General features: G+C 42.9%; 1 protein-coding gene across 2 annotated transcripts in view; it reads right to left on the bottom strand.

Moving 5' to 3' along the window:
- Positions 1-21,973, bottom strand: part of ANAPC10 (anaphase promoting complex subunit 10) — a 210,212-nt gene that overhangs the window by 136,849 nt on the left and 51,390 nt on the right. For both annotated transcript variants that reach the window (XM_078677655.1, XM_078677654.1), the window contains 3 exons: positions 21,144-21,264; positions 18,942-19,032; positions 531-651 (listed from right to left, as the gene is read on the bottom strand). In XM_078677655.1, the coding sequence (XP_078533781.1) occupies positions 531-651; positions 18,942-19,032; positions 21,144-21,258 (327 nt within the window). In that variant the 5' untranslated portion in view covers positions 21,259-21,264. The remainder of the gene's footprint in view (positions 1-530; positions 652-18,941; positions 19,033-21,143; positions 21,265-21,973) is intronic.

Raw genomic sequence — 21,973 nt, 5'->3', positions numbered from 1 at the left:
GACCTTTAATTAAAACTCTCCCTTCTCTTTTATCCTCTGCATGCCTACTCTCTCTCAGCATAACCTCATCTGACACATGCATGTTTTCCTTAACTTCTATTACTGTATTTCTGCAAATAGCCCACGTCTCATTCACAAGATCACTTCCTCTCCTCCTCTGAATGTCATATCCCAGCAACCTAAAAAAACCAAATCTCTTCAACTTCATCTATTTATCCCACCAAGCGCGAGCATGATCTCAGGTACCCCTCCTTCCCCATGATTACAACTAACTTCTGTTATTTCATCCACCACGTAGAAAGGTAAACAAATGCATGGAATTGTTTGCTTAGGTACCCAAGATTAATCCCAGTAGCCAACAATACCCAATAATACTAGAATAGACACTAATAGTGGTTTTGCAGCAGCTGGCCAGCGTAAAGCACTTGAACGTCTCGCTAGGGGTAGTAAGCACTATGTCAGCGAAATTACAATTACAACAAAAAAATAATTTCAATTTTAAGAGTAAGATGCAGGTAAATCTAACCTACCCGAATCTCCTGAAGGTTGTGGAAATTATTTCCCACTCTGACAGATATTTTGCTGGGGGTGTAGCTTTCATCCGATTTATAGTCTGCATAAATACACAATGTCTTTACAGTTGTCTTCCTTCTGAAAATCAAAAACAAGAGTAGTATTCTTAGTAAGGGGGATATTGTAAAAGGCTCATTCTGTATGTGGGAAATAGTGCCCATTTGATTACTTTTGATATAGATTATATTTATCAATTAATGTTATTTGATTACTAAAAATAGATTACTGGTTAGCACCTAGAGCCATTTTAAAAAAGGTTTTTGAGAATAGCTTATTTGAACGGCGTGATAAGATTGATTGGAAAACAACTTTTTATAAACCCTAACCTTCAGTAAAAAATATGGAAGAGTTACAAAACAAAAAGAAATGATTTTTAAGATATATAAACGTTTTACAAATCCTTTTTTCAGATACGATTGTCAAAACAGCAGTCATGTTCCTATTTACAGCCAAAGATGGACTCTGGATAGAGTCTAAAGGAGCTAGCATGACATTACCAAAAGATCACTCAGTTCATAAGTACTGGGGAAGCTGGGAGGCTCCATGTTCAATTCCTCTATGAAACCATCATGTAACTGCTATAATAAAGACTGAACATTAAGAACACCTTTTAAGACAGGCCAAGGATGGCAGCAAATCAACTCGCAACAAAGAAGAGTAGCAGAGACAAACTCATATCGATCTCATAGTGATTATCAGGAATATCCTGAAGCTCTTTAAATGACTATTTGGGGGGGTTTAAATTGTGTCGTTTTAGGCAACTGCAATATATTTGCAGGATTGTTTTCTACTACATGGTAAGCTCTCTTCAATAATAAAGACGCTGATGACACTTCTGTCCTTATATCGCGCATGGCAGAAATTGTATGGAGCAAAGTCTAAAAGTCTTCTGCATGGTAATGGCTGGTGAAAAATCATTGAAACGCAGACCAATCTTCACAGAGAGATACCAATAACAGAAGTAATCAACAGCATGTGGCACAAATTCCAATTTGGAAAGGAAACTTGAGACACAAATAAGGTACCCGTTCCCTCAGAGGAGACAGTACCAGTCCTCGAGTAGGGAGACTTGTAGCTAAAAGGAAGGCTGTCTGCGTATTACTAACTGAAAATTATTGCAATGACTAGGAAGGAAAAAACTGTTAGAAGTTATTCCATTCTGAGAGACAGTGCAAGAAACTCAAAGGAGTCATTAAAATGGTTACCTACAATGAGGAGATAAGAGAAAACTCAAGTCTCAATCTGTAAGGCTCCCGACCCATGACACCAACGTCAGAAGGAATGGTGACATCTTAGTTGAAGATCCACCAGAATTATCAGTTACTAGGTGACCGAAGGTCTACCCTTTGGCTTTCCAGACTGCACCTTTTTTGAACATTTTGGATTTAAATGTCTTAGGGCAAATCTTACTTCATCTCAACTCATATGACAACGCTTGGCCCTACAGACATGGATTAGATTTGCCATTCCAAAGTAGGCATGGGTATGTAGGGTGTGCGATAAATCTACATAGGATTAAAGAAATTCGGAGTAGCCACTGGGAATAAAATAGTGGAGGCAAATAGCTCAGAGCTGCTCCATCCAGCTTAAAATTCAAGCAATCAGGTTAGGAGCAGTGCTCATCTAACCAGGGTGAAAGAATCAGGTGCCAGGAACAATGCTGATGCAAATTAGAGTAGCATGATTGGGAGCACTGCCTCTCTTGCTAGATGGCATTGGTGGAGGAAGGATGATATGATCAAACTAGCCCCAGCTTAGACTTCCGATCACTTAAGAAACCAGTCTCCCACATAGAACAGTAGTTAGAAAACTTACTGCAAGGTGGTAAACAGAAAATACTAAAACCCAATACATTGAGAGAATATCTAGCCTGCCCTCCCACCAGACGGTGATAAAACAGAGGAGTTAGTACACCGGTATCCAGAGTTCCATCAAGAAGATGCTTGTGGCAAATTTAAGCCAGTGACTGGAACAAATAAAAACTGGTTCTCCAAAATTAAAGAACTTTCAAATTCTAAAGCTACAGTGAAGAATAATGTCAAACACTCCTTAAGAGGATGGTGAAACACCAAGGGGTTAAGTCATTAATGTCAATCACACTAATTTAACTGCACTTTGCAACCTGCAATCATCGCACCACTTTTGAAAAAAATGAACGCCGATTTCAAAATTATGCCAAACTTCTGACCACTCTCTGGATAATATTGTTAGCTTCCAAATGTCAGAATGTCTAAAAGCAACCATGGCTGGGTCCTCAGCAGAAGAGTTTCGTCCTTCTTTCAGTACAGAAACCTTACTGGTAATAGAAGTCAATGACATTTGTAGGGCACTCGGTGTAGGTAGCTAGTCATGCTAAACTAATCTTGCTAGATTTGTTAGCAGCATTTGACAAAGTCTTTTTCCCCATTCTGTTACTTCGAAAGAAAGCAACAGGGGCCCGATAGCAAGAACAATGATAGTTTGCTTCATTCTTAAAAGGCTGTTGACACTCAGTTTAGTTGGCCCCTTACCTTTTACAATTTAAAACTGATTCCATGTGGTGTACTATAGGGACAGGGATCAGCTCATAACACCACATCCTTTTAATATTGATGTCACCCTTTTAGCCTCCTAAATGCAAATGAACTGTATGTAGACAACAACAAGCAAACTCAGTTATCAATCAATGGGCAACAGTGTGATCTAGGCAAAAACTAACAAAAAAAGAGAAATGTCCTCATTTAATTAAGATCTAGTGAAACCATAGTCCGATGTATCCAACAATTTGGCAGCGGTGGCGTCCAGACTGGAGGAGATGGAAGCCACATCCCTAGAGCATGATCTGGCAAAAACGATGATCAATGTCCGGCCTAAATCGCTCCACTGCTATCTAGTGGTCGAAGTGGAAGAAAGCGCAGGTTCAAAGCAAACATTTGCAGAAGGGGAACTTTATTGAATGGAATTTTTAAAAGAACTTGTAAGCCGTATGGAAGTCCCAATGTCAAACACGTTCTATTCGACTTTGATGATCCAAAAATAACACTGGACAGAACACATTTGGTCTTCTCTGTGTGCCCAAACAATCTGGTAAGGCACTTTTTTTTACAAGACATATTAACCTCGTTAAAGCAAAATAAAAAAAGGGAAATGCTGCCAGAAGGATCGGGTGAGACTTTGGCTGGGTAGACAAAATACGCTGAGGAAGAAGGAGATACGATACTGGTGGGGTCAGTTCAAACCAGTTTCACATTCTACAAAAGATTCAACTAAGTAACAACAAATAATGAGGCCATGTGGAGCCCACTGTTCAGTAATGAAGAGTAACAAAGGAGAAAGCAATCACAAGGCAGTACTAGAACAAATGCTTAATACAGTACAGCACTGTCTATACAGATGAATATCCCTCCTTAAGTGCAATAGGGCAGCTTTCGCTGCTGCAGCCTGCTAAACAGAGCTTCAAAGCTAACAAAGGAAAGCCTATGAAAAGCAATGGCTCACCACGAAGGGGGGTACCTGAAAATATAAACAAAGATGGGCATTTTTAATTATAACGAATCGTGATCTATTACCTTAGATGCCAGCCCCATGGCAGAATAACTAGATATGGTTTACAGTCACTAACTTTTCAAGTTACAAAACATATGTTAATATTGTTAAAGTTTTTGACAGTTGATGTTTTTTTTTTTAATTTACACATATAAGCATGTAAAAAAATGTACATGTATATGCACGTTAATATTGCTTACGGTCATCATTCAGGAATTGTCTTCATTTAGTAATGATGTGCCTAGGTTGTATTCTATATATAAAAGTAAATAATGTCAACATTATGATCTCATTATTTAATGCACCCCTCGTGATCAGCTTCACAAGTGAAAGATGATTTCTTTAACGTAACAATGTATAAAAAAAACAGGTCCTAGATGATAACCACAGAATTCCATGAATTCTATGGGACAATGACAGGCTGCGCAATACCTATGGCCTTAGGCTGCTGTCTGAGAATGGTGGTCTCACTTAAGCTTTCCAAAAGACAGGTATCTTATATAGAGTTGGGATATTACTTCTTGTTAACACATTTGTAAGGGGGTTTGCATTTCTAGTAACCGCCTGAGCTAATCTGGTATGTTTGATCACCATAATTGCTAATTATAATTTAAACTCTAGATGTCTCGATGATAAATGGGATTTTATTTTTTTTACTTCTCAGAACCAACCAGGGCCCACATATATAAATTCCATTGCAAGAGTTTATGGCCGTTCTGGAGCAGTCTTAATATTCAGCACTTCCTCGAGTCCATGTATTGTCATGGGCGCCCTGCTAAGGCAAATAGTATTCAAACTGCCAGTGGGTTAGAGATAGCCCACAGAATATTTAACATAATTACTTACCGTTCAGTTGCTAAGCGGGAGATTGGGTGCGAATATAAATGGTTGGTCTGACAGTTTAGCTAAATTACCAGGTGAACTGATCTCAGAACGGTAATGTTGAGAAACACTTATTTCAGATAAAGGTATTAAAATAGTTATTGACCAATATCTAAACAAACCTTTGCAGTTTAAAAAGTCCTGAAAAGTAATTTATAGTGGGGCTTGGGTAGCCATGGCAAGATGGCGGTAGTGCTTTGAGACCGCTCCAGCAGGCGACCGTCAACATCTGCCACAATCCGGACTGCGGCTGACTTGTCAGGAGGGGAATGTGGTGCTCGAAGCAGGTAGCATGGTTTGAAATACCTCTGGGACAGAGGAGGCGGCCAGGAATCTGGCATTATGCCTTTGGCCCAACTATGCTGCCTAGGCACAAGCCCTCCGGTGGCGGGGGTGAGTCTGCGGGACAAGGGTGGGCCCTATGAACTGCTAAGGGCATCTGCACTGCACTGTGGCTATTTTTCTGACCGCCGACGACAATGCAGGCCCCACCTCCTGGAGTTTGACTGCTGAACTTTCGCGAGGAAGTGAGTAGTTTCCTCCCCCCAGGCCCAGATGAGCCACGGTGGCAGTCAGCGCCCCGTGGCTACCGCGCCCCTTGTAGGAGCTGTACCTGGGCCGGCAGGTGCACGCGGTGCAGTGTATGAGCCCTGAGGAGCTCGGACATCAGAAATAATGGCCTGTGCTGTGCGGTAGCTGTACGGTCGAGCTTGTGCCCTTGAGGGAAGGCTACTTTCTCCGCCTAGCATTGCCTAGACAATCTGCTAGGACCATCAGACCCAGAGATTGCTGCAAACCTGCTGCGCTGGGAAAGCTCAACGGTCCTGGAACCATTGCTGAGGGCGCTGGGGTGCCTCCTGCGGAGTGAGGCAACTGGTGTGTGGGAGGGAGTGCATAAGCCCCTTCTAACAGCTACACTTTCCTCCCCTCCGCTGGGGATTGACATCGTCGCCATACGCCTACTTCCTCACCCCACCCTGCCGACAGCCTCTGCGGGGGGCCTTTCTGAAGAGTCTGGACTGCTCTTACCCCCTCCTTGCTGCACCATGGCTCGGTTTGAGGTGGGTTCCGACAAAGCAGATAGGCTAAAGCCAACGGGAGGCCCCAACCAGTACTCCTGATTGTAACTATCTATGGACGGCGCCGCCCTCCTCGGCACATCAATTATTGTCTCCGCAAACCCCAAGTTGTGCATGTCATCGCTTCACTATACCCGTAGCATTCATTGAGACATACTGACTAAGTAGTTTCTCAATTGCCTGGACTGCAAGTGCCGCCCCCGCACGAGGTCTTGCAGTGGAAGCCTGAGGACAGGCGGATCTACATAGGTATCAGATACCCACTGAAACACAGTGCTTCACCTCCTGGAGTCTGTTAGCCCAAAATTACTACTGCCCCTAGTGCAGAAGCAAACATATCACATATAGTGATGGGGTGGCAATGGGAAGGAGGCTCTCAATCAGTGGGGAGTCCAGATGTCAGCACCACTTAACAGTTCGGACAGACTTCACCACCAGAAGAACCGCCCACAACTCCAGGGGATGCTAATCTAGACAAAATTCCCGCTGCTATAGCCGAAATCAGGAAAGACTTTCAAAATACGGTTTACGTAGTGGCAGTTTAAGTGGGACTACTGCATGATGACCAAATAAAACTCACCGCCCGTATCACGCAAAGCAGAGAGCCCCATAGACGTGCTTTGTCCACAGTGTCCGACTTTGAAGGGTAAATACGGTTTCAAACGACCAAGGACCATCTGTTAGAGAACAGAGTGGAGGACTCCAAAACCGGCACGCACCAACAATCGTCTAATAATGAATTTCTCAGAGGGGCAGAAGTGTTGGACCGTATGTTATTCTTTGAGACAAGGCTGGTGCAAGCAGTGGCGCCTGAGAAACAGTCAGCTCATTATCTAGTGGAACACACCCATTGAGTACTGGCACGATGCCCCTCCCCCACCCCCCATCCCTAGGCGGACAACGAGGCCATCCTATGTGTGGCTCAGACCACAGAGCCGATTCTGTATGAAAACACAACGATATTTCTATTCCCAGACTATACTCTGGCAGTGCTATGCTGGACAGCATCCTTACTGGGAGTGTAGAAACGACTGTGAAACGCAGGCTTGACCTACTAGCTACTATACCCAGAAAAGTTGAAGGTCATGGTAAATCGATCCAGCTACCTCTTTACCAAACGAGCGGATACCTGGGATTGGGTGGAGCAGCGCCGGTAAGTCTTCGGCTCCATTGACGCCAATGTCACAATCCCAGATGGACAGGACCCACGGTGTGGTAAACACCGGAACCGTGGAAATGGAGATTCCAGAGTTAATGGCGCCTCCACCCCATGCAGGCCCGGGAAGGTCAGGTCAAGGCACTGCCGACAGAAAACACCTTGTGGGCAGAGTGTCGCTCCCCACCGTCCCAGGTTCCAGAGGACACGCTCTCTGAGACAGGCTCGAGTGCCTCCATGGGCAGCGCCACATAAGTAATCCTGCAAGGAGCAACTCCGCAGACTGCAGATACTTTTGTTTGAGGGGACTGCAGTAAGACAAGTAGGGCCATGATTGAGAATTGCCCTAAATGTCCCTGTGATTTACTGGGGGTGGATGCCTGCCTGCGTCCTCACAGAGATACTGTGAATTTAGCCGCTATTCGATCCCCGCAACGCATGGATACGAGGCTAGTACTGGTGCCAGACTTCAGCGGGACCCACTTCAGATTTCTCTTATTCCTGACTTTTGTTAAGACGAAACGGGTCGACTAGCCCACCCTTGGGTTATACAAGGCCAATGCACTTTATAACCAATTTGCACCTGGCCACAGTATACTAGCCAGCCCCCAGACACTCTCCTTGGAAGATGTCATGTATACTTATACACGACCTGGAGAATCCCACCTACGGGACTGTTCACTGTTTGTTTGGACATTTGGAGGTTGCTTGGCCGCCTTGGGTTGGAAGCTGGGGGAGGGAGGGGGGCTGATTTTCTAGTTTGTAATGTCATACAGTATGACATTGCGTGCCCTGCGTGTTTGCCTGCATTACATCCCAACACCACTGGGAAATATCATGGAGACCCCCTGTTGTCCTTACCAGATGGGTGCATATCCTCTGGATCATTGGGGGAGATTTTCATTTGTATCCTCCTTTGCCGACCTATACTGTTGTGCTGACATGGCTTGTCTCTCCCAATGGCTCCTACAATGGTACCTGTTGGATACCTGGCGTACCCTGAATCCAGTTGGCCACTCAGCAACAGGCCATAAACACCAAATATTTAGGGAAAACATTCTCAGACCACAACTCATTAAAAGTACATCTTGAATGGAAAGCACAGTGCCCACTGTTCCCCAAATGGAGATTACAGAGGACCATATGTAGGGACGCAACCCATGAGGAACTATCTCATTACCTGACAGAGAACTGGGGCATAGCGACCTCCAGATTAGTAGAGTGGGAAGCGGTGAAGGTGGTGCTCTGAAGCCAGGGCATCCATGCTGTTGTGGGTGCAAGGGCTGACCTTCATAGGGACCTGGTGCAGACAGAGACATCTTCTTTAGGGGCCCTAGAAGTGGCAGTACATACAGATCTCATATTAAGACCAGCTCCACAGACAGCCACGGAGTGTCATGCCCAACTGATTGAGCAGCTGCAATGCTTGTTGGCATGGCAAATGAGGAGCGTGGTACCGGCCATCCCTATCATTATAATCAGAAAAATTCTGACTCACCTGGTCACTAGCTAAGAGGACATACATGCAGCATTTATAACTCACTATCAAACTCTTCATGATCCTCCCTCCCTGGAGACCGCCAGGCCCACAACCGATATTTTCTTGACAGTGTTACAATGCCCATCATCGATCCCTTAGACAAGGAGGAGCTTAATGCACCTATCACAGTACAAGAAATCTGGAGAGCCATCAGAGATGCTGCCATGTGTAAGACTTTGGGGGAAAAAAGTCTGCCAGTCGAGTTCTATTAGGACGAAGAGGACCTCCTGGTTCCTAAGATGCTGGAAATATATCAGGCTGCATTAACAGAAGGTGGGCTTACAAAATCCTAAGCAAAATCATTGTGGTACAACTACTCAAGCTCCTTCTCCAACTGGTTTGTCCAGACCAGAATAGCTTAATCCCGAGCAGGACCATTACTCCAATGTCCGTAGGCTCCACAGCGTGATGGGGTTGGCGCATATCCACTGGCCACACAAGGCATGTATAGTATTAGACCTGGAGAAAGTGTTTGATACAGTTGACTGGGGATTTATGTTCTCGATGCTAACATCCATGGGCATAACTTGCAGGCTCGAAAGACTTACCAGACTCGTCTACAAAGAGCCTACTGCTTGAGTGAAGATAGAGCAATGTATTTCTGTCCCATTCTTGGTGAGCAGAGGAACATGCCACGGGTGCTCTCTGTCTTCGCTCCTCTTTGCCTTAGTGATGGAGAAACTGGCACAACGGCTCAGACAACAAGGTCAAGTGTGGGGCTTACCAATAAGAGGAGAGACCCATATTGTCTCCCGATATGCAGAGAACATATTGATCTACATCTGCGACATCCAAAACAGTATTTCATAGATCACAGACATCCTGATGGAGTTACAGGCAGATTCGGGCTTGGGAGTGAACTGGATCAAGTCCTGACTGATCCTGATCGACCTGGAATGCCCACCACAGCACTTAATGATGGACATGCACCTTCTGATATTTGGGCATTAATATTTATCATACCACACAAGATCTCATTGATGGCAACCTTGCTAGGGCCACTGCCTCAATTCGCCCGAAGTGACGTTCTGGAGCACACTACCTCTCACTGCCCAAGGTAGCCTATCACTGCCTAAAATGGTGATGCTCCCATGTCTGCTAAATGTCTTCCACAATCTCCCAGTGAACATACCCTAAAGCATGTTTCGCGCCTTACAGGTTATGTTAGCGGGGCTTTCTCTCGAATAAAGGCAGGGGTCGAGTCGCTCTGCACAAGCTGCAGCCACCAGTTGGGAACGGGGGCTCCAGGCCCCTAACTTCGAACAATATCTACGGCTACTGGAACAACTGTGGCTGCCCTCTACAGATAGCGCACAGCACTTGGTGCAGGAGGCCTTGTTGCCTTATGCGAGGATTTCCTGCAAGACCAACAATTTGCTGCATGTAGCACATAATAACTTATGCAGGAGTGCCGCTCGCAGCCGTTCGTGAAGACCAACTTGCTTTGTGGACTTTGAGCACCTTGGGAGCACCTTGGGGTGAAAATGCCGATTTGGCCAAGCAGAGGAGCAGAGGAACATCGAGTGGGACTGCGAGGACCAGCCTGCATAGCACGGCCATCACCGCCGCAGCTGGGGCCTCTTCCCTCCCCCCTCCTCCCTGTATATAGTGTCAGTCACTTCTGCGTTTCGCGTGATTGCGCGCGGGACCAGCCGGGCTAAGCCCGGGCAAAGGGCGGGCCGTCTGAGGCCGTCCGAGGCTGGGCTGGGCCAACCCCCTTCAAACGTTGGTATTTGTGAACTGCCCTAATATTTTAATAACTATCCTTGCAATTGGGTGGTAGCGAAGGACTATATTGTTGTGCCATATGTTAAGTTTTTCCTGGGAAAGCTAATCGTTGTCTTTCTTTCCTTGCTGGTTAGGTGTTACCTGTTTATATATTAGATGGCGCAACGAGTAGGGAAGGGAAAAAAGATCACCATTTCTTCTAATGGCGGGGTAGCTACTGGGACCCTTGATCATTTTATCACACGGGCAACAGTAATTCTGGAAAAAGAAATAGCCCTCACGGAAAAACGCTTGTCCTTAGACCTTATAACTGGGAAGCGTTCTTCTCTGGGTACTATTGGGTCAGTGGCCACTCCAGAACAATGCAGAACTTTACATCCTTTGGTCGTTCCACGTGTGAGCCCGTGTTCACTACTGGAGGGGCCTGATGATGATTTGGCTGCTTGTTCCATCGTAAGCCTTACCTCAAATAGTATTGACTCAAGTACGACAAGCAGTATAGTTTCTAATTCTTTATTATCACAGAGATCCCCTCCAAAAGTTCAAGACCAGGCATTAGGACCAAGTAAAAAACCTGAACCCGTAATAATAAATAATAAAAGGAAAAGAGGGGGAGGTCATCGGAAGGGTGGTTGTGCTAAAATATTAAAAACGCAAAATGTGAACAAGGCCCCACCTATTGCAGTTCAATCACCTAGCCTGACTAAGATATCCCTTGCCTCCACTCCATTATCAACCCAATGTAGTGTAAATGAGGGGTTACTGGGTGAAATAGGAAAACTTGTCAAGTCATTGATGCTACCCTTACTGGAAAGATCGAAAGTAATAAATCTAAAACTTGATCAACTGGAAAAGCTAGTAAGCGCAAACTCCTCTATGTTACATAAACTGACGAAGGGCTTGGAAACTGAGGGCGCAAAAGCCTCGGCTTCTCAATCCCTAGGCGCCAGTAAACCTTCTAAATTAAGCAGGCCCGCCGATTTATCCACCGCTGTAAGTTCTAAAAAACCGAATTCCCACCCATGTGCAGAGAAAAATCGGATAGAGAGTAATTCACCATGCACTATTAGTGATACAGTGGTAGGCAGGACGGCTAGTTCGCAGTTGGTGTTGCCTGCAAAACCAGTGGGAAGACAGCTAAAGGGACGAGAACTATCGGGCAAGGATGACTTTGCACAACAGCTGCCCTGTGTAAATCTTCCCCCTGAATCCGTACCTTATACAGTCATATTGACAGGTGTACCGGGTCTTAGGGAAAACCAACTAGAATCACACAGGAAGCCGAAAAATAAGGTCATTTTTTGGATGAATAAAAACAGAACGCTCCCTCCCTATTCTAATACAGAGATTTTAAATGTTAGAAGGGTGAGCTGGTTGGGCTGTAATAAAAAGGATCTTGAGGGTGATTGCGTTATAGTTAATTTTAGAGATCCCTGGGTAGTCGACTATATTTGCCAAGAACCAAGGTTTGGCAGAGTGGGTGATATTCAATCCATAGGTCTAAGTTATTTTTATCCCTATGTAAACTATGGAACGTTCGGTGCAACATATAATCAGCGTAGGGGGAGACCATACGGTGAGAACCGTTTTAATTGGGCAGCTCAGAATCTCCCTCTGAGAAACCGTTTTGAGCCTCTCAGAGGCCTAGAGGGGGTGGACTGACTTGTAAATGGCCTTGGCGGGGATATTGTGGTCAAGAAAGATGAGGAAGTCCCCTCAGGAAGTGTAATCATAACGCCAGTGGAAAGACCAGCAGTGGTAGAAATGCATGTGAGCAGTGACACAGAACCAAGTGTGGAATATATGTGCCCAGCTTCACCAAGTAACCAACTAGATGGGTGTACCTTCCGTCTAATCACATGGAACATAGCAGGTCTTTCTCGTAGGTTACAGGATGAGGCATGGTCGAAATATATAGCAAGTTTCGACATTATCTGCTTCCAAGAAACCTGGAGCAGAAATGATCGGGACCTGGATGGATACCAATCCTTTAATGTCCATGCTGAACCTTCACAGGCTAGTAGGGCAAGGGTGGCTTAATGACTGCAATCTCTGTAAAATATAATACTGTAAAAATTCTTCAAGTAGTGGATTCTCCATGGTATCAGTTGCTTTTGATTACAAACCTGTTCCCAACTCCTTTGCTTCTGATCAATTGGTATTACAACATCTTTGACTCTAACTCCACATCTGTTATTGATATGTTACAAGAGGAGATAACTAAGGTCACGAATAGCTTATCTTCGCTGTGCATCATGTGGGTAGGGGAGTTTAACTGTTCTCTGTGCAAATTTAGTGGGACAAGGGCTTGTGGTTTGGTGGACATGAATGAGCAACCACTAGCGCATTTCAGGCATACGCCACAAGGAGAGGCACTGAATAACATTATTATTATAAACGATCTTTGTATTTTGGATATTCCAACCACTGGTGATCTATTGCCATTACCAACCTTCCAAGGGAGTGGGGGTCGGATGAGCATAATTGATTTTGCTATGGTTTCCAGCAAGCATACTCATTTTGTCAATGATTTTAAAATAGAAGTTAACCCTGCTAGTGACCATAACCCCCTCGTTTTGAATTTGTGCCCTGTGATTGAGAGAAGCAAGTCCACTGAGCAGCCAACGAAATATAGCTTAAATCAAGGCTTAACTCTGAAGTGGGACAGGGTTGATGTCAGAAAGTTAGAGGAAACTATTTTTAAGGCAAATAAATCAGAGATAGTTATTTGTTTAACGTCGACATCTGAACCAGAAACTATAATTCATAATTTTGAAGTTCTATCGAAAATGTGGCCACTCACCTTATTAAACCAATAGGAAAGGGAGTTCCAAGGGAACATAAATGGTTTGATGCTGAGTGTTCGGCAGCACAAACATTTTTAAAAAGGGCGTTATCCCAAGTACCTCGGGATAAAGATTTGGTAAAAAACGCAAGGAAATCTTATAAGGATACCATTACGAAACGGAAATTGGAACTAAAAAAGAAGGCTTGGGATGATTTGGAGAAAGCCTCAGATTTAAGGGATAGTAGGCTATTTTGGGAGACAGTGAATCGTCCCTTCCTTAATGGTGACGAAAAAGGCAGTATGGTTACCCATCTACCAGGAGAAACCTGGGAAGTTCATTATAATACATTTTTAATCCAATTGGTGTCTGTTTGGTTACTAACGGGGAGGGGCATATTGACTCTCATCATGAAACAGCGTTAGCACTTAGTCTCTCACTTTCTCTCCCTGAAGTCGAGGAGGCTTTAAGGAAAGGTATTTTATTAAAAGCACCGGGTCCAGATGCAGTGCCCTTAGATTTATTTTAAAGTAATCTTGACGTGTGGGCTCCATTATTACTTAATGTCTTTAGGGCGGCTGTGGTCGGGCATATTCCATTGTCATGGAAATAGGCGGTGGTCGTACCGATTTTTAAAAAAGGAGACAAACGCGACCCGTGCTGCTACAGGCCAATATCATTAATAGATGCATCCTGTAAGTTGATGGGGAGAGTTATATTAGCCCGCTTGGAGACATGGGCAAACTCTTCTGGCCTTATTGTAGATTCCCAGTATGGGTTCAGGAGAGGCAAAGGGACAACAGAACAATGTCTTAATCTGGCCCTAGTGATGGGTAAGTACATGAAGGCCAGGGTGTTTCTATACACCTGGCATTCATGGACTTATCCAGTGCCTTCGACACTGTATGTAGAGACAAGCTATGGCGGATGATGGATGCTATGGGGTTTGAGGAACCTTTGGTTACCTTGCTTCGTAGATTACACGCTGCTATTACTGTGTCGATTAGATATGGCCCGGGTGGGGAAAAAACAAAATCAATCCCATCGACTGAAGGTGTACGTCAGGGCTGTATTTTGGCCCCTTTTTAGTTTTTAGTTTACACAAATGGTTTGGAAAAGTTTTTGTTAGAGAATTGTTCAGACTTTCCTAAAGTAAATGGTGGACAGTTACCATTGCTATCCTATGCTGACGACACTGTATTAATGACTCTAACTGCTAATAGTATGCAACAGTGTTTGATTGCATTTAATGATTTTATGGAGGACCTAGACCTTAGGGTCAATTTCACGAAGTCTTTTGTTATGGCATGTGGACCTAGAAGGATAAAAACCCGTAGGTTTGTCGTAGACAACCTGACTATTGATAAAGTTGAGAATTTTAATTATTTAGGCAATTTATTCAATAGAAACTTGAGCTGGGACCCACTAATAACGGCCCGTGTTCAAATAGCCACACAATCCATAGAGGCTCTTTTTCGTTTCGCGAGCAAATTGGGCCAAAAACCAATTGCGGAATTAAAGACCTTATATAAAGCCAAATGTTTGCCTGTCGCTACTTATGGGGCGGGGGTGTGGGGGACACATAAATCTACCCAAATACAAGTTATGGAGAACAAGTTTTTAAAGCGGCTTTTATCGCTTCCAACTAGTTCACCAAATGATTTTGTGAGCGATATTATTCATCTCTCCCCATTACTCTTGTGGGGGAAAATTTGGTTATCTGAGGACTTGCAGCTCACGAAAGAAATTTTGAAAGATTGCCTAATGTTGGATCACGCTACGCGGATCCCATGGTTGTCATATGTGAAGGAAACTCTTTATAAAATTGGTCTAGGTCATATTTATGAATTGCCAGAATCTATTCAGCAGGATACAAAGACTGTAATCAGGAATGCCTATCGTGATACTTTGGGTCACTTAAAACACACTGAACAACCACTATTCCAAAAGGGTAAATTGCAGCACCAATTTTATCTATCTTTTACTATACATACGCAATGGCGTTTTTATCTGACACGATTCCGATTAAATACACTGCATTTTCTTTTTTCTTTTCCGAAACAAGGGGGTTGGTGTGAGAGGCTACCCCCTTGTCCATGCGATAATAAAAGCACAACAATGCACATTGCACTTTGTTCTCTTTTGCACCTTATATAAAAATCCAAGAAACTGGTTTATTAAACCTATATTAATGGATATTCGTCCCTGTAATTATAAAGAAGGCTATGAGTTTTTAAGATCGTTGCATACCGCTGCTATTTGTAGTGCTATGCTTAGATTCATTAAATTGTCATTTTCCATCAGGAATCATTACTGAAATTATTGAAACTACTGAAAATTTTTGATATTCTAGTGGAAACATTGAGTAAATACCCGATGTAATGATTGCAGGTTAACATGAAAGGTTTTATCGGTTTCTTTAGGTGATATTTAGAATAAGCAGATTGCACTTTACTATTGCATATTTGTGACTTGATATCTTTATGATTTATTTTAACTTTTAGGGATTGTAATTGCTTTGGTGACTTGATGAAATATGGTTAAGAAATGTATTGTATATTAATAATTTGATCTTGTAGACTTGAAAACCATTTGTAAAATGTGTATTATGAAAATGTATACTTTTATGATTCCTTGGATGAATCGAAATAAAGTTTTATGATGATGAACTTATGCAGGAGCCTGCGTCTAATACAGACTAGATCACAATATTACTCCCGAGATCTGCATCAGTTCCATAGACCTTTTTGGGACCTGGTTGGGAGAGAGGGACTGACGACATGAGAGGCAGCCGGTGTTGGCACCCCAAGTGCTCTGTTCCACAACGTCATACTTATACCCTTCGAGCAATTACAGACAGACTGAATTACTGGCGGGACGTTTCTTGGACTATGGCCGATTGTTGGCAGAGATGGGTCTACTATGGTAGACTGCTGACACAGAGTCGGAGCAGCACCCACAGATTCACACACTACACACTACAGTCGGGGCCACAGGCTCATCATTTGGCCCTCATGAGCCCTGGCATATACAAAGGACCCCTTGCTACTAACACATAGGTGTTGGGAGTGAAATACAGGCCGAGAATTGACACAAAATAATGGGACAGGGTTCTGTTACACCTGTGCAAACTTTCCCATAATTTCAAGCTTCAATACATTCAACATAACAATTTCCACAGAGCCTATCTCACCCCAGCGAGGTTACACAGGTTATTTGGGTCTACCTCAAATTGCCCTCAGTGGTTAGCACCGGAGGCTCATATGGCTTACATGTTCTGAGACTGTCGGGTGGCAGCGAATCAGTGGCAGGGGGTCATGGACGCACTGACTAATATCATGGGCGCGAAGACCTATAAACCATGGTTAGTCGAGTCCTGCATTGTTTAAGAGTAAGAGAGCAGGGGGTGCCGCAAACCATTTCATAACCTGGTATTGCTTATAATCCATAGGTCCATCACCATGCATTGGTAGCCCAACACGTTACCTGGGTTTAAACACAGGTGTGCAGCGACACTTAAATGGGGCAATGCTGAATCAGTAGCGCTTAGGCGGGAGGAGAACAGGGGACTGTGTATGATCCCCAGAGCTGTGGTTTGGGACAATCGGTTGCCCGAGTTGCAAAGCTTAAAGAGGATCTTCCAGACTAAGAATAGATAGTGCCCCGATACTGATTGACACCGAGCGCCTGGGGCCTCACGATTCTCCCTTACCGTGGGCGCCAAAAGAATGAAAGAAACACTGTACAGGGACACTGTGGAGTAGTGTTATATTGCATTTATATAAAATTATCCCTATGGGCAGGGGTGTAGACACGTGGGGGAAGGACACTCGAGAGGGCGACAACAGTATTGCTTTTGAATCTTTATATTAAAAGATGTATCTGTTATGACAAAAGAAGGCGCATGTTTAGTTGTTCATATTTTGAACCAATGTCTTCAGTTAGACCAGATATATTGCAATGCATGGTCGGGTAGTACTCGACATGGATATGTATGGTTGTCATATGCTTATGTGTGGTAAGATTAAATTCAAAAACTGGTTAAAAAAAGATTACAAAAAATATATATATATGTCACTTATTTAAATAAGTAATACAGCTTTGCAGCAATTACTTTTTTCTTGAAGGCATCCATGTCCAACATCAATTATCTTATATAATTGCATTTTAGCCAAACTGTGGTCACAGCACACACATAACAGGTTTTTTTGGGGGGGTTTATATAGCGCGAACTAGACCTGAAGGCATCAGAGCGCTTTACATGAGCACCAGTCACGTTACAGACGGACACATTCATTTTTGTTAGGCACCGGGAGATTAAGTGATTTGCCCAGAATCACAGGATGTGGAGCGTCCCTGCTGAGACACAACCCTGGTTCCCCAGCTCCGAGGTCGCCCACCCTAGCGGTTAGGCCACATTCTCTCTATTTTTTATTAGTAAAAAATATTAATTAGGATTTGCAGGAAATAGGACTGGAGATAAAAAGTCAGAAACTTATAGTTGTAGGCAAAAAAACAACTGAAAATAGATGCGGTTACATGCTGAATAAGCCGCATATATTGGTTTTCAGAAAATGCCAATATGTAAAAAAATATTTTTTTACCTATGAAACTAAAATACTGAAAAAGTTATGCAAACTGTAGCCCTCAATACGAAGTGTCTTCCTTTATTACGTTCATCCAATTATTAGAAACTGTACAATAAATAATTTTAGTTGCTCAACACACCTCCTAGTTTAGATGTGTTAATTGAATTAATATTTACTGAAAAAGAAAGTATTATTTGGAGGATTTTTGATGATATTCACAATCTGTATACTTCACGTGTTTTCTCCAGGATTATGAGGTCTGAGTCAAGATAATTCAATAAGAATTTCATCGTAATTTAGAAATACATTTTATGTTTGCCATTATAAAGTGTTTAAAAATGAGGATTTCTTCCACGTGAGTATAGGAGAATGACTGCATGGTGTAATGCTCTCAAAGCATGTTAAAGTGGGTTGACTTTGTGATTTCAGCAATCACAAATTGAGCAGTCCTGGACAGAGATTTAGAAATCAAATGCAACTCCCCAACATATTATCCATTCTGTGGCTTTGACAACATTTCTACAGCGTATCCTTAAAAAACAAGGAGAATGTGTAACGGTCCCAATAATAGGAACACTTTTGCAAAAGATCGATTAATATCTTGTCATTGTAGAGGCTTAAAAATGCCATGACACGTTCAATGTGAAAGCAAAGCACAATAGTCTCTGTCATACTCGACCAGTAAAAACAGAAGAAAAAAAACACAACGGGCATTGTAGCTAATTGGGAAAGCGTGGAATGAAAAGTAAAAAGGAAACGTCAAACGTTTACTGAATTTGGAAAAGGTTGGCTAAAATTACAAATTCATTTTTGACAGCTGTTTGATACTTTCTCAGCTCATGTTGTCTGGCGTGATAATGCCTCATACTTTATTTTTCACTCATGGCTCAAGAAACATGTTCGACTTCAAATAAGGGTAGAAAATACACCAACAACTGCAAATTTTTTTGAGTCAAGGACAACAAATGTCTACACCAAAAGAAAAAACTAAGCAGGACCAAAGGGAGAACAATTACAAAATTATGCAGAGATTACAGAAATGTTCTTGACAATTTTCAATTAAGTAAGAATAGAAATACATACCTGAATTGAATGTTCACTAGATGTGGTTGAGACCCATCTGACTGCCAATAGGTTTCTAGATTATCATCTCGCAACTGATCCACACCAAATCCTAGGGAGAAAAATGTTTGAGAAATTGTAGAATCCACAACTGTACCTAAATATGGAACATTGGTTTTATTTATTTTTTCATATTCTAGAGCTCGGTTTTATTGCACGGCATATAAGTTTTAGAAACACACATTTCAGATATTAAATTTACAGCACTAACAATAGGATGGTGTTATACTTTGGAAACCTGTAGCACGCTTGAAATTATGGCTGCAAATCACTAATCATTACGTTATCAACACGTTGATTTTGAGACACAGATGAAACTGAAAAGTCTATAAATATTTGTTACAATGTGAGAATTCTATATAATGCAATTTCTTATTATTTAAAGCCTTAGCAACAACAGGAAATCACTGATGTGGGGCCAAATGATTAACAGAACAAGCATTGACAAAGTCTATTGGCTTTGCCACAGCATCAGCAAAAATCTATTGCTTTTTGCAAATGCTGTGCAGCTTCAGCAAGAAAAGTAAAGGTGATATAAAAGCTCAATAAAACAGCTGCTACTGTTAAATATCCCTTGACCCAGACTGGATCCAGAATCTTTTCAAAGCTCTCCTACTCAGGCAGTGGGTGCTGGCTTGCTGCCAGTGTCAGAAACAGTGTAGGAAGTGACATCACTGGTTTGCAGTCCATTTTTTTCAGAGTCCTTAGAGGCTGAGAGGAGGAAGGAACAGTTCAATAGTGACAGTAAAGTGTAACAATTAGGTTGGTACCCTGTAAAATGGTACCTAAGATTCTCCTTCAGAATGGGAGGAGGGCAAATTTGGTAAGGAATTTGCACGTAGATAAGAGTATACACCAGAAACCTACCTACAGATTGCTCACCTGAAATCCTGGAGCACAGAACATGGAAAATAGCCACTCCTCCTCACTTCTGAATCCAAGCAATAATGCTTAGTGAAGGTTTGAAAAGATGCCCAACTCGCCACGTGACAAATTTCTGCCACTGGTCAGCGCTGACGTGGAAGACTTTGCTCTGATGGAGTGAACATGTATTTCCTCAAGAAGTTCTTCTTGGCAAGTGCAATGCACATTTTTATGCAGGTAATGTCCCAATACGATCATGTCATCTTCTGGACTACCTTGCCCTTTCTGCAGCATACATACTTCACAAAGAGTTGGTCATCAAACCGGTTTGTGCGGTCAATACAGTAACCCACCACTGTTTGTAGGTCAAGTTGATGAAGGTAAAAGGTAGAAAGTTTAATGGTCTGCTCATATAAAAAGGAGTAACCAGATTCGGAACAAAAGACTCTTTTGTCCTCAGGATAAGTTTGTCTAGGTAGAAGCATATGAACAGCAGATGGACATACTGCACTTGCACATCTTGCTGAGGTAATGGCCACAAGAAAAACAATCTTAAATGTAAGCAAACAAAGCTGGCAACTGTGATGAGGCCCATAAGGGCCACCTGTCAAAATGTCACAACAAAGTTCAAAACCCATTGAGGCATGACACATTATGCATGAGGAAACATGGGGTAAGACCCCCTCAAGAACTTGACTAGGATCAGGGATGTGAATGTAGATGACTGATTAGGAAGGCAGATAAATGTTGACAGAATGCAATGCAATTGATCACCTTGACGGTCGCCACCACATGACATTAGTGGGCTAGAGACAGAGCGAAAAGGAGAACGTCCGACAAATGTTCTTTCAAAGGGTCTACATCCTGTCCTGCAGACCACTGAATGAAGCTATTCCACTTTCCAATTCCAGTTCTTCTGGCTTCATAGTAGGTCTCTACTTGCTCCTGGGGATTAAATACCTTGATGGTGCCTATAAGGAGCAGTGTCAACAGCAGCACTTTAGTTCTCAACTGTGTTCTTGACAGCACCATTAAGCATGGCACTATTTTGACTGTGCAGTTACCTCTAGTTTCTCAAGGAAAATGAACTGCCTCCCAGAGCCTGGGAAAAAACACCCTTAGTGGTGTACAAGATTAGCTAAACTGTGCCCTGAGGTTCTTCATCAGTGCTGTTGGACCGGAATTGGGAAGGGGAATGGTACCAGTCGTCACACTATATTTTACTCGAACTCAATTTTCTGTTTACATGCATATATGTGGGAGAAAGATCACTAACTCTTAACTTCATTTGCAAGTTACCTGGTTTGCAGGATGACAGGGACCAAACAGCCTGTGACCCTATTTCCCGAACAGTTCCAGTTCTTTCTAATTGCTTGGGGTCAGCACCGGGTGGAGTTTTACTGGGTGTTGTCATGTCTCACTAGAAAGAAAGGTCAAACAAAACATGATGCCAGTACTTGTGATATTTTCCATATTTTATTTATAGGTTTTGAAACATGATACAGAGTAAGCAGTATCTCAGCATTGCAAAACCCATTATAGCAGTATAAAACAACAATATCATCATTTCAGCATACATAACAGATCGAATGAGACCCAACGTTGCAGACCGTCATATGTACAGTTGTAGCTGTTTGAATTTTCACACATTGGTCCCAGGAACATCCCTTTTAGCTACAGCTCTGTACAACTTTATAAATGCACATTCTGTATACGATTCATGTCATCGTCTCCATCCCCAGATGACATAGAACGCCTGGGCTGACACAATCCCGACACATGTAGAGTCATAAACATCTCTCTGTGTTCTTGTAGTTTTAGTTAAAATATGGAAGGGAACGCAAGTTTTCTCAACTGTATGCATATTATACCTGGCATATATATTCCATACCTTAGACCACCACATGCTCAGGGTTGAGAGTTTGGTGTGTGCTATTGTACGACAAGCTGTTAGCAGCAAATGGGTGAGCAGTTTACCTGAGTGGTTAGTCAAAGGATATTCAAGATCCTCACCCGAGTTCCTTAAGAGTAGCATTAGAAGGTTTATGGGCAAGTCCAAGGATGTAATTAATTTGATATGATCTATAGGCTCTTTCAAAATACTTGTACTTTATTAAAATGCCACAGTG

Source organism: Lissotriton helveticus, chromosome 2_1, assembly GCF_964261635.1.
Source record: "Lissotriton helveticus chromosome 2_1, aLisHel1.1, whole genome shotgun sequence".
Taxonomy (NCBI): Eukaryota; Metazoa; Chordata; class Amphibia; order Caudata; family Salamandridae; genus Lissotriton; species Lissotriton helveticus.
The sequence above is the reverse complement of the archived record's forward strand: the minus strand, read 5'-3'. Positions and strand labels throughout refer to the sequence as shown.